At 49.0% G+C, this 13,330-nt stretch overlaps 1 protein-coding gene across 1 annotated transcript in view; it reads right to left on the bottom strand.

The window, feature by feature from the left end:
* LOC136011516 (collagen alpha-1(VII) chain-like) overlaps nucleotides 1-13,330 on the bottom strand; it is a 118,188-nt gene that overhangs the window by 91,629 nt on the left and 13,229 nt on the right. Inside the window, exons 2-7 of the mRNA XM_065673450.1 lie at nucleotides 9,249-9,384; nucleotides 4,719-4,899; nucleotides 4,136-4,295; nucleotides 3,410-3,503; nucleotides 2,183-2,356; nucleotides 432-592 (exon numbers count right to left, since the gene is read on the bottom strand). Coding sequence (XP_065529522.1) covers nucleotides 432-592; nucleotides 2,183-2,356; nucleotides 3,410-3,503; nucleotides 4,136-4,295; nucleotides 4,719-4,899; nucleotides 9,249-9,384 — 906 coding nt within the window. The remainder of the gene's footprint in view (nucleotides 1-431; nucleotides 593-2,182; nucleotides 2,357-3,409; nucleotides 3,504-4,135; nucleotides 4,296-4,718; nucleotides 4,900-9,248; nucleotides 9,385-13,330) is intronic.

Here is a 13,330-nt window from a genome sequence, read left to right as displayed (position 1 = left end):
ACACGTGGAGATCTTACCAAGGTGAACAACTTTGGCAGCAAGAGGAACAGGGGATGCCAGTAGCGAAGCTAGATGGGCTTACTTGAGAGATGGTGTCACAGAGGTAAGCAAAGTAGTGTGCTCCATTGACCTGTTCCTATCAATCCCAATGGAGTTTGTGCCAGTTCATGCCATATCCTTCTTCCACCCCATCTTTTCCTGTCACTCCAAGAAACTCCACCTCACCACAAGAGCAATTAACACATCTGCAAATCCAATGGTCTGTCTATAGACCTTCACTTCAAGCTTCAGGAATCCATGCCAATGCACTGGGTTGTGACTAAGGACAGCAAAGGAACATGGTGCTATCTCCTAACCAGGCTTATCAGAGCACTAAACCTGAACACTGGGACCTGTAATTGGTGCTTTGAAAAGTGGGAATGCAACTCTACCTGCTGCTGGTCCTCCAAAACCGGCTGTCCGGAAGGCATCAAGGGATGCAGATGCACACGGTACCCCATCACCCTCCCTGTAGCTGGCATCCAGGTGAGGCGCAGTGAGCTGTGGCTGTGCTCACTGACATGCAGATCTTGGGGACCAGTGATCTTCTCAGCTGTAAAAAGAGAGAAGAATGGCCTTTGGTTTGGACTGTGATGGTACCAGTGTTGTACATGTGCAACCTGGTCATGGATGGAGTCAACACATTCAATGCAGAGAAAGCCTTAGGTATAGACGGCAGTCACTTAAGTTGAGAGCACAGGGGCACTGGGATCTGTTTCCAGGCCAAAGACACACAACCAGGTTTTCTCTTGGCAAATTGCTTGACAGCACAAGGAGGGAAAACAGAACTGGCTCTGGCTACATTCCTCCTGTGAAGACCTGCTTAATGCATAGGGCATCAGCTCTTCCTGCCTTTCTCCTTACTGCCACCAGAGAAGAGCACCAGAAGGCTTGAACTCTACATGAAATGTAGAGCTACAGAACCACAGAGAAAGCAAAAGAAAACCCTTGAAGGACTCAGATGACGTTTTCCCAGACTCTGCCCCAAGTATTTAACTCATGTTCTCATGAGTTTTATGTGCCAAGAGGGGAGCAGGAATTTGTTGCCATCACCTCCAGATTCACTCCAACATCAATATCTCCTTAGGGGGCAGATCTAGATCTCTTCAGCTGCTCTTTGCATCTTTTGTAAGGAATTAAGTTCTGTTAGACAGGGCCTTGCGCAACCTGGTCTAGTGTGAGGTGTCCCTGCCCATGGCAGGGGATTGGACCTGGATGATCTTAAGACCCTTCCCAACCCAAACCATTCTGTGATTCTGAGACCCAGAACTGTGTGAGAAGCCCATCAAGAAAGCTCCCAAGAGGCATAAATGCTGCCTCAGCCCATTGCTGTTCTTTTCTGTTTGAACCATCAGCAAGACTTTCAGGATCTGGTATCACAAGACAAACCATGGAGATGCAGACACAAACACACAGGACCACTGTTCCCAGGCAAGAGATGCTCCATGAGCTGGCTGCTCTTCTAGGGTCATCCAACCCCTAAAGCTCCCCTGTGATTCTTCATAAAATCATGGAATGGTTTGGGTTGGAGCAACTTTAAAGCTCATCCAGTTCTATTCCCTGCCACGGGCAGGGACACCTTCCACTGGAGCAGTTTGCTCCAAGCCCCTGTGTCCAACCTGGCCTTGAACACTGCCAGGGATGGGGCAGCCACAGCTTCTCTGGGCACCCTGTGCCAGCACCTCAGCACCCTCGCAGTAAAGAACTTCTTCCTTATATCTAACCTGAACTTCTCCTGTTTCAGTTTGAACCCATCACCCCTTGTCCTATCACTTCAGTCCCTGATGAAGAGCCCCTCTCCAGCATCCTTGTAGCCCCCTTCAGACACTGGAAGCTGCTATGAGGTCTCCACACAGCTTCTCTTCTCCAGGCTCAACAGCCCCAATGTTCTCAGCCTGTCTGCATACGGGAGGTGCTCCAGCCCCTGATCATCCTTATGGCCTCCTCTGGACTTGCTCCAACAGCTCCGTGTCCTTATGTTGAGGTCACCAGAACTGTACACAGCGCTGCAAGTGGGGTCTCACAAGGCCAGAGTAGAGGCATGAACAGACAGGATGTAGGAAGTCTGCCTCCATGGCTGGCACATCCAGGGACTGGGAAGGGGCTGGTTCGGAAAGCAGGATAAAGGGAGACCCTGACGTACCTTGCACTGTCTGCTTCATGGGCCGTGGTGGCTCCGAGGCAGTGAAACAGAGTCTTCGGGAGAGTTTGGGGGCCACGTTGTTGAGCAGGTGAAAATCTTCAACATAAAGCACATGCTCTGCACTGGGCTCTGAAGCAACTTTGTTCAGTTCATTCCTGTCAGCATCCTTAATTCCTAGATGAAGAAAAGAAGAGGAAAGTAGGACATCAAACACCATCCATGGGGCAGGCCAGGCATTGGCAAGGGCTGTCAAATGCAAGTGGGAGAGATGTGCTGGTATAAAACAGCTTTGGAATCCTCCTGCCCACAGCAAAGGATGAAACAAGGAATGGAGTCTCAAGCTGAATTTGCAGTGGTGAAGCAGATGAAGCCTATTCCATCAGGAAAAAGAGATCAAGGTTTCCTCCAGAGGTATGTGAGAGATTGCCCCAAGGTTTTTGGCTGCTTATGTGCTGAGAGGTGGAAAGCTCTTTTGACATGGAGAGGGAAAAGGAGCAGGGCAGGACCCGGCCTCATCCTTCCCATTGGATACCGAGGCATTTCTGCTTTTCTGATGGATGGGCAGACAGCAGGACTTTGGGAGGCTGTCTGGAAATTGCAGAGGTTTCCTGTGTAGAACTAAAGAAGAAGGAAACCCCCACCAACAAACCAACTCTCCCTTGATTTTCACTTCATACTGGTCCAAACCAACTTGGTAGTTCTCTATAATGAACCATCACCAGCATTCCCTTCTTCTCCACTGAAACATTTGGTGAAGGGAAGTATTTGACTTGTTGTAAATGTCTGTACTTAGGACTTGGAGGGGTGCTGAAACTTCTCCTTGCCCGTAAAATGACTGTGATAGACGTTTTTAATGTAGCTAAAGTCAGCCTCTGAACCCCATTAAGAGAAACCTTCAAAGGCAAAAATATTTCACTTGCAAAAATGTCACATCAAAACATTTTGACTTTTATGGGGCTATTTATTGAACTCCTCCTGAATTTATGAGTAGTTTTGACAGATGCAAAACTGCAGGTTTACACTGAATAAATCAGCTATTGACAACAACACAAAATATCCAAGCACAGCACAGATGTGGTTTTCCTGTACTCGAAGTAGTTGCTGCTGGTTGAGCCTGGGGATGGTGCAGTTTTAGAAGAGGGGGGTGTTGTCCATCAGAAACCATCCCCAGTGCATAGACTGTGTGTTGGTGGGATGCTCTATGCAACTTAGTGTGTCCATACATACCTACAGCAAACACTGTTACCCCTCCATCCTGCAGGACCTGGGCTTCATCTTCAACTGAGTCACTGGATTTCCCATCCGTGATCAAAATAACCACCTTCAAGAATGAATGTGAGAGGCAGAGAATGAAAGAGAACAACATGAGGAGGTCACAGAGAGTTGCAGGATTTTCACACTGACAGCCCAGAACTTGGATGAGTGTCTCTCGGGAGGAGTGCAGCCAGAGGACTGGGTTGGAAGGGACCTTAAAGCTCATCCAGTTCCAGCCTCCTGCCACGGGCAGGGACACCTTCCACTAGAGCAGCTTGCTCCAAGCCCCTGTGTCCAACCTGGCCTTGAACACTGCCAGGGATGGGGCAACCACAGCTTCTCTGGGCACCCTGTGCCAGCGCCTCAGCACCCTCACAGGGAAGAGCTTCTGCCTTATCTCCAACCTGAACTTCCCCTGTTTCAGTTTGAACCCATCACCCCTTGTCCTGTCACTACAGTCCCTGATGAAGAGCCCCTCTCCAGCATCCTTGTAGCCCCCTTCAGACACTGGAAGCTTCTCTGAGGTCTCCATGCAGCTTCTCTTCTCCAGGCTGAACAGCCCCAGTGTTCTCAGCCTGTCTCCATACAGGAGCTGCCTGAGCATCCTCATGGCCTCCTTACGCCTTTGGGGAAAGAAATTAGAGGTCTGGTCTCTACTGAGGATGACACCAGGGGAGTCAATCACAGAAGGTCACTTACCTTTGCTGCATCCTCTCTCACCGTGTCCAGGTGAGACATGGCATGAGCTGCAAATGCCAGGGCTGACCCTGTTTTTAAGGTGTTGCATTTGAAGGAGATATCCTGAATTGCCACCAGGATTTCCTCAATGGTCACGTAATCTGTGAGGTCAATGATCATCCTGGGAATGGGGGAATATGGGTGAATGAAGAGCAAGAAAACACTGTCATTACAAGAAGGATGCACTGATAATGGCAATAACCAGCAATAATTTAGCTGGTTACTCTAGGCTTGTATATAGGCAAGAAGTTCTCTTCACAGTGGTCAGGGGAGTCTAGGGTATGAGCTCCAGCTCCTTGTTGCCATAAAACATTGGGTGGTGGGGGTAATTTCTTGTTAGCAGTGTTAAATCTCATCCTCCCTGTCCTGAAAGTGTTCCCTATGGTTGAACACTCTTGGTTCTGGTGACATTGCTGAGGGTTAGACTCCTGCTCTGCTCCTGCAATGGTTCACTAAAGCAGCAAGAGCTCCTTAACCATGGGGATATGATTGCTCATATAGAACTAAAGTGCTATAGAAACCTTGGTGCTGTGAGTGGACCTACCTTGGTTTCTCTCCATAGAGTGCCACTGCCAGCTGGATGCCTCCTTTGCCCATCACCACGTTCTCAAAGGAACGGAGCACGCTGCTGATAAAGTCCTTGACCAGCTGGGAGCTCTCCTTCCCTGTGCCCTGTGACTGTCCCACGAGGAACAAAACGTCGGCCACCTCCGCTGTCCTGCATGCTGGGGGAGAAGAGGGGCAGGAAGGCTCATCCCAACCATGCCACAAGCCAGACAGGAGATAAGCCCCTATGGGTCATGTAAACACACGAGATATAGCAGCTAAAGAAGTGAGACCATGCTTAGGCCCAATGAAGTGGGTAATGATGGGCTTCCCAGAGCAACAGGCTGCTTTGATCTCTTTATTTTCCTCCTAATTCCCTATGTTGTAGCTCTCACTCAGGGGAAGTTTCCCATTTGAAGCACAAACACTGCGACTCAGATCTATCACAGACTGGTTTGTGTCAAAAAGGAGCTTAAAGCTCATCCAGTTCCAACCCCTGCCACGGGCAGGGACACCTTCCACTGGAGCAGCTTGCTCCAAGCCCCTGTGTCCAGCCTGGCCTTGAACACTGCCAGGGATGGGGCAGCCACAGCTTCTCTGGGCACCCTGGGCCAGCGCCTCAGCACCCTCACAGGGAAGAGCTTCTGCCTAAGAGCTCATCTCAGTCTCCCCTCGGGCAGGTTAAAGCCATTCCCCTTGGCCTGTCCCTACAGGCCCTTGTCCAAAGCCCCTCTCCAGGTTTCCTGGAGCCCCTTTAGGCACCGGAGCTGCTCTAAGGTCTCCCCTTCAGGAGCCTTCTCTTGTCCAGGCTGCCCCAGCCCAGCTCTCTCAGCCTGGCTCCAGAGCAGAGCTGCTCCAGCCCTCGCAGCATCTCCATGGCCTCCTCTGGCCTCTCTCCAGCAGCTCCACGTCCCTCTTGTGCTGCTGCCCCAGAGCTGGATCAGGGCTGCAGGGGGGGTCTCCCCAGAGCACAGCAGAGGGGCAGGATCCCCTCCCTGAGCTGCTGCTCACACTCTGGGGGTGCAGCCCAGCGCACAGCAGGGGGGTTCTGGGCTCAAGCGCACACTGAAACCAGGTCATGGGGAGCTTCTCATTGATCAACACCCCCGAGTCCTTCTCCTCAGGGCTGCTCCATCCAGTCTCCCCTAGTGTGTAGTTGTGCTTGGGACTGCCCTGACCCATGTGCAGGACCTTGCACTCGGTCATTAAAGCATGCAGGTCTGTAGGACATGCTGGAAACATGAGGAGCACCAGTATCTTGTGCAAAGAATGAACAATTTGTGTGTTTTTCTATACAAGCAGAGCTATCTGATGACATCTGGCAGGGAAGAGACATTAGGCAGGTACATGGAAATGAGCTTAACAAACATCAAGGCGTATTTCCCTTTACAGTGTTCAGGCTCAGTTGAAAGTAATTTTCTTTAGTCTTGAAATACATTTCATGGTCAGAAATCTGATGACTTTGGGGGACCTTAAATTAATGAAGGCCCCACAAGGGATGTTCAAACTTTGGTGTTTCTCTCCTTTGCAGATAGATGCTGAGTTATTGCCATAGGGCTGCTAAAAAGTAAACTGCTGGAGGAGGGCTTTTTGTATCTTGCTCACCAGCAATGGGCTCAATCTCTTCACATTTTGTGCCACTGTTGCTTTGGATTTTACCCAGCCCTTGCCTTGACCTTCAGCTGTAGGTCTGGAGACCCAACTGGCACCCAACTGGGCTGCAGCATTTGTTCCAGTTTGCTATGGTGACATGTTGGGTGGGTTTCTAATGCTTCTGCTGCAAATGGAAAGCCTGTTTTAGCTTGACCCCTTCAATTTACCCGACATTTACCCTATTCCTTTTAGCAGGATTCCCAAAATGCTTGGAAAAATGCAGGTTTTGTGCTCTTCTTCATTGCTGTGTCCCTGATCAATCCCCTACGGGCACACAGCAGGACAGAGGATCATTTGGTGGGTGCAGATGGATGGCAGTCCAAGTGTCTTTGTTACCCAAGGCTTTCGGTTTCTTCATCTTTCTTTGTGCCTCTTGACACTGAGCTCCTGAAGACTTAACCAATCCGGTTACTGCAGAAAAATAATGACTGGGCTCTTTTCGAATCATAGAATCAACCAGGTTGGAAAAGACCTTCAAGATCATCAAGTCCAACCATTATTCCAGGGCTGCCAAGACCACCACTAAACCATGGCACTGAGTTTGGTGTAACTCACACCCAGTTTGGAATATAAAGCACTTTCCCTTGAAAAAAATGGGAGACAATGATTTAAACTGTCCTTCCCAAAGCTCTCTGTTGAGATCTCCCTGTCAGGATGTCTTGGAGGCACCTCAGCTGCTAATAGAAGATCACAAGCTCTTTTCCCAACTGCCAATTCCATTTTGGATCTACCCCTTTTCCATAGGTTGGACCTTGATCTCCCTGCTCCCTTAGAATGACTTAGAACAGAGGCAATGCCAGTTCCTGGATCTGAGCTCAGAACTGGTGTAAAGCATCCAAAAGCTTCTCAGAGTAACCACAACCTGTATTACCACAAGAAAATCCCAATAAAGGTTCAGTAAGGCAGAGAAGCCCATCCACCAGCCCTCCCAAAATCACAGAACCATACAATCATTAAGGCTGAGGGCAATTTGCTCAGAGCAAAAGACCTTTAAGATCATCAAGTCCAACCATGAACCTAGCATTGCCAAGTACAAATCACTCAGATCATTCCAAATCACCCATTTCTTGGAGCTACTCAAAGCAGCGCAGCTTTTATGCAAGACCTGCATTTTTGGCCCTGATCTGGAAAACATGCACAAAATGTCATGGATATCAAAAGACCTTTGCTACACCTTCCTCCCCATATCCCAAATCCCTAGAGAACCTCCTCCAGCTGTGCCTGGCACCTGAGTCTTGCTCACCATGTACAATGCTCCTGCCCTCATCCGCACCCAGGGATAATGAGAGGAAAGACAACAAGCAGGAGCTCCATGGGATGAAGAAGGGCAGGATGGTTTCTGTTCTCCATAAAGGGGCAGCCATCAAATCACAGAATCATCTAGATTGGAAAAGACCTTTAAGATTATGGATTGTAGTGATTGGACAAGGGGTGATGGGTTCAAACTGAAACAGGGGAAGTTCAGGTTGGAGATAAGGCAGAAGCTCTTCCCTGTGAGGGTGCTGAGGCGCTGGCACAGGGTGCCCAGAGAAGCTGTGGCTGCCCCATCCCTGGCAGTGTTCAAGGCCAGGCTGGACACAGGGGCTTGGAGCAAGCTGCTCCAGTGGAAGGTGTCCCTGCCTGTGGCAGGGGTTGGAACTGGAGGAGCTTTAAGGTCCCTTCCAACACAAACCAATCTGATTCTATAATCATCAAGTCCAACCATTACCCCAGGAAAACCAGAGCCCATTCTGCAAGACACTGAGCAAGGAGCTCAGCACCTTTCCAGCTTGGCAATGAAACCTGAGAGTGTTTGCTGCTTGGATGTGGTACCTGAAGCTGTCATTGGAAACACGTGATGTTAAGCATATTTGGATTGGTACCTTCTGGAGAGAACACCACCACAGACAGCTCTATTAATCACAGGGGGATATGACTTGATTTGAAATTTTCCAGACACCTCCCAAATTACCACGTTCCATCAATCACAGGCTTGCCAGAGACATCTGTAAATGGTGATTTATTGCCCTGTTCCCAGCTTGGAATTAAAGAGCATTATAGTCAAGTATATCGGCTTAATTGATGGACAGGAACTTAATCAAGTTAATTTTGTAGCTGACACCAAAGCTTCCATTAAGTCCTTGGTGAATTGATTGAGCTTAGTCCAGGTGAATTTACACCTTCAAAACCTGGAGGCTTGTTGCTGCAGAACAATATGAAAAGGGAGGATCCAGTGGCCCATACCCAGCCTCAGGACAGTCCCGGGAGCTCTGGATTAGCTCTGTAGGATGCTCACAAAGAGCTTCCCCATCCTGAGGCTAGAGATAAGCCATGGATCATGCTGTAACTCCATGAGGCTCTTCTGGGGTCCTTCTGCCTTTTGGCTCTGGTCTCTCATCCCCAAAAGCTCTTATGAGCTTCTCAGGGAAGAAATGCACCTTTGTACCATCTCTAAAAGGTACCAGGAGAATTCAAGGCTTCCCTGAGGTCTTTACTCTTGTATCCTCTGTGTGGTGGCTTGTACCAGGCCTTGGAGATCAGAAGAGGAGCCAGGAGGGGACATGTTTTCCCTCTCTCCCCACCTTCTTCTGGAGCAGTTGAGGTGGAACAGGATTAAAGGCAGGACACTGAGCAAAGCCCTCATTTCCCCATAAACCCTGCTGCAGCAAGTCAGGTCCTGCCTGCCTTTTGGGGCCAGCTGAGATGTTCTGTTAGCCAGATGATCCCAACCTAAAAGCACCCTATGCAGAAGTTAAAGGCATCAGCACTACAGCATCCGTGTGTGTGTATGCATGACATGAGCAGAAAGTACTGCTTGGAAAAGGTCTTTTTCTCCTTGATGTGTCTCACCATCACCCCTAGATGCAGTATTCATGGTAACCCATTTGTCACATACCTTCATGGATGGCCACAGCTCCGTACTGCACCACAGCCGCTGCCAGGACAAGGATCTGTGCATACATTTTCCTTTTCCTTGGGAAGAAATTCTTCTTGGTTCCTGGACTCAGCACACAGCCTGGAGAGTCATTCATCTGCAGGAGAAGAGAGGCTTTAAGCCAAGCCACCTGAGTATGTTGATCCCATTTGCCTACAGAGGCAAGAGAAGCTTTTCTCCAGCTATAAAGATTCATCTTGGCTTAGACTATCGGCACTGAAGTCCATAAACCCACTAATTCCTTCATCCCTTTGCTGATGCTACAGGGGAGAGCTCGGTTTTGCTCCACAGCACCTAACAGCACCCTTCTTCAGGCAACAACCACCTCAATGTGAATACGAGTGGTGTAAGGGAAGAAGGAAGCATCTGCTGCCTCAGTGATGCAGAAAGGAAGGATCATGACTGCAGACAGCAATCACTGCACTCAAGTCTTTATTACCCTGTTCTGCAGATAACCTGGAGTTACCCAAATCCAGGATTAACTGCCTTGTACCTGCTTCCCTTGGAAATCCACCCCACCATCATGGAGCAAAGGGGGCTGAAAGCTCTGGTTGTCGCCTATGGATGGTTTAGTGACCCCCCCCCAATTGCTACGTAAGTCTCCCTCTGTGAAGAAGGGACTACTCTCTGTGAAGCAACAACAGTAACAGAAGTGACATTGCCAGAAGGGGTTTTATCCTTTTCAATGGGCATTAAAATGTTCTTCTCTTGCTCTGAGCTTCCCCTGCTCATCTTGGGCTGAGCACATTGCCCAGGGAGGCATGGACTGCTTCCAGGCTGGAAATTACAGATGCGGGGAAAAGATGAGCTCCACTTCATCCAACGCAGTTCTTTGCCAGGGTTGGGTTGCTCCTTCCAGTTAACAACATGCAACCTTGAAATCACATTGTGTTATAGATCAAATCCTCTTTGGAAAACAAGGCTGAGTCCCTGTTCACAGCTTGGAATAACCCCATCTAAATGAATCCTCAAACAAATAAGGGGAGCCTGTGTGCATCTAGCCTGCAGGGGCACCAGGGCTGTGGTCACGTTGCCCATCATGGACCTACACCCATCTGAGACCCTCAGGACTTCAGTTCTCTGAATGTATTTCCTGTTCCTGGTTTTCCCTCTCTCTTCTCCTAATTGCTGGATGCAGTCAGAATCTCTGCCGTGCAGTGTCCTTCCCTCGTAACTCCAGTCCAAATCTCTACGGGGTGCTGCTATTAGATGCTGTGGAGATGGCTTCAAAGCAAAAACAGCCCGTTCCCCCCAAAAATGCCAACAAAAACCCAAACCAAATAAATTCAGGCTTTTAAACAACAGGAGTAAACAAGATTCTATGAAAAAAAGTAATGGAAAAGTGTGGAGCTGAAGAAAACTAGGTTTTACCTCCACCGCCCTCACAGGAGTTATATTACGAGCTCTGGGAACATGACCCCATCGCCCCTCAGATACCAGCATCCTTCAATACCAACCTGCCAGCATCCCCTTTTCGCTTCCTAATCCTTTTCCCTAACCCTAATCCTTCCCAATCCTTTTTCCTAATGCTAATCCTCGACTCCATAGGGTAGAGTTTGTCTTGCACCATAACCAGCCCTTCATGGAGCAGGAAGGCAGCAAACCCTTTGAATGGGTGTCTGAGCAATGGGTTAAAAGCTCTGATATTGTTCAACATTCCAGCATGGAAAACTGATGATCTTAAAGGTCTTTTCCATCCTAGTTTATTCTATGATTCTAACTACAGTGCAAAATGCACATTAAGAAGGCAATAGGAAAATGGTCACATAAAGAATAAATCCTAGAAGGCTCTGAAGAGGCAAAGAGAAAGCACAGCAGCCCCAGGCCTTCAGTAAGTGTTAACAGTCACAAAAAGCAAAGACCACGTGGATGCAGAAAGGCTGGAGCTCAGAACCAGTCACACCTTGAATTCACATTGCAAAGCTGAGGATGAGGGTTCAAAAGGGCTTTATAATCTGGATGCTACAAACTAAACACATTTCCTGGCAGACATGAACTCATGCATGTGGATGCTGAACTTCCGTGTGTGCAATTTTTGAGCATCTTGAGTATTTCTGTTTATTACATGCATTTTACAAAGGATAGTTAGAGCTGGGCTCTGCCTCTGAGCAGTGAGCTGCAAATGCTTGCTTAGGGTGAAAACCCACCCAGCTCCTGCTGCTGCGCTGACAGCATGGGTGCTTAATGGATGACTGCAGCACATCCGTGTTACAGATGATCCCAAGTTCAAGGATGCTGTTCTCTGAACTGAAAATGAGTTTCTTGCTTTTCCCCTTAGAATCATGGAATGGTTTGGGTTGCAAGGGACCTTAATCCAGTTCCAAGCCCTGCCACAGGCAGGGACACCTTCCACTAGAGCAGCTTGCTCCAAGCCCCTGTGTCCAACCTGGCCTTGAACACTGCCAGGGATGGGGCAGCCACAGCTTCTCTGGGCACCCTGTGCCAGGTCCTCAGCACCCTCACAGGGAAGAGCTTCTGCCTTATCTCCAACCTGAACTTCCCCTGTTTCAGTTTGAACCCATCACCCCTTGTCCTATCACTACAGTCCCTAATGAAGAGTCCCTCCCCAGCATCCCAATAGCCCCCCTTCAGATACTGGAAGGCTGCTATGAGGTCCCCACGCAGCCTTCTCTTCTCCAGGCTGAAGAGCCCCAACTTCCTCAGCCTGTCTTCACACGGGAGGTGCTCCAGGCCCCTGATCATCCTCGTGGCCTCCTCTGGACTTGTTCCAGCAGTTCCATGTCCTTTTTATGTTGAGGACACCAGAACTGCACACAATGCTCCAGGTGAGGTCTCACAAGAGCAGAGTAGAGGGGCAGGATCACCTCCTTCGACCTGCTGGTCACGCTCCTTTTGATGCAGCCCAGGATATGGTTGGCTTTCTGGGCTGTGAGCGCAGCCCTTCCCTATTCCTTCCCAAATTCCACTGCATTTAAAGTGTCCACCCGGGTATCAAATACCAGTCCTAGATGAGAACATATCCCTAGGTGAGACAGGTATATAAGGTATATAACCTCTGCAGCTTCCAATACTTGCTCTAACACCTCCCTCCAGTCACAGCCCACAAGTGGCCAAGGTCATACTGGGGCTTGCTCCTTCCACTTTCCAGGATATATTTTGGGTATAGCCTTACATATAAGGCTGATGGAGGACTATCATTTGCTCTACCACTGTTGTCCAACTTGGGACATCTCAGTTCACATCATAGGTACCACCATGATGCTCGCTTTATACATTAAAGATAGGCAGCCTTCATTCCAGCAGCTCTTAACTGATCTTTGCAGACACTGGCTGCCATCAGCCCCTATGAAAGACCTCTTAAAACCTCGACAGAGATCTTTACAGAAACCTGGTAGGGGCAGGGAAACGACCCCATAAACCTCAGGGTTTTGTAAGGAATCCCAGGAATTCCCTTGATCTTTTACTGTCCCTGGTAAATAATTTATAGGGGCAACTTCTCCAGGTTTTACAGGTCCTTGAACAAATTGCCTCCAAACCCCATAAAGTTGATGGACCAGGTTCTCCCTTTACCTCATCTGGATCAGATGACAGAGCTGGGGGAAGCCTGGCAAGATGCAAGAGGGTAAGAGAAGAAAATCAGGTCTTACACAGTTGTGGTAATGCCAGCAGCTGGGCTGTTCCCCTCCATCTCTTCTTCCTGGGTGTATGTTTACATTAAACTCTTCTTCCTTTTATTTTCCCAACAAATTTTGGGATACACAAATAACCCCTTTGGGATAAATAACTACCCCCTGTCAGCAAGCGCTATCTGAAAAGGATCTGCAGCCTCATCTGGCGGGTGCCTGCCTCCCATTTGCCTGTGGGTCCAGCTGGATCTCACACATCTCCTGCCCCAGCATCACCCACACTAGATGCTGCTAAGTCTATCTACCAAATAACTATCCCTGTTGCATACAGACACAAGAACTACACTTCAGAGATGCATATGGGCATGCAGAGCTTTCCTAGAGGATCTGTGCAGAACCATGTCCCACCACTGTGCCATACGCTGCACGTCGCACAAGCAGACAGCTCCTTTGCCT

The sequence above is a fragment of the Lathamus discolor genome, chromosome 1 (assembly GCF_037157495.1).
Source record: "Lathamus discolor isolate bLatDis1 chromosome 1, bLatDis1.hap1, whole genome shotgun sequence".
NCBI classification, from domain to species: Eukaryota; Metazoa; Chordata; class Aves; order Psittaciformes; family Psittacidae; genus Lathamus; species Lathamus discolor.
The sequence above is the reverse complement of the archived record's forward strand: the minus strand, read 5'-3'. Positions and strand labels throughout refer to the sequence as shown.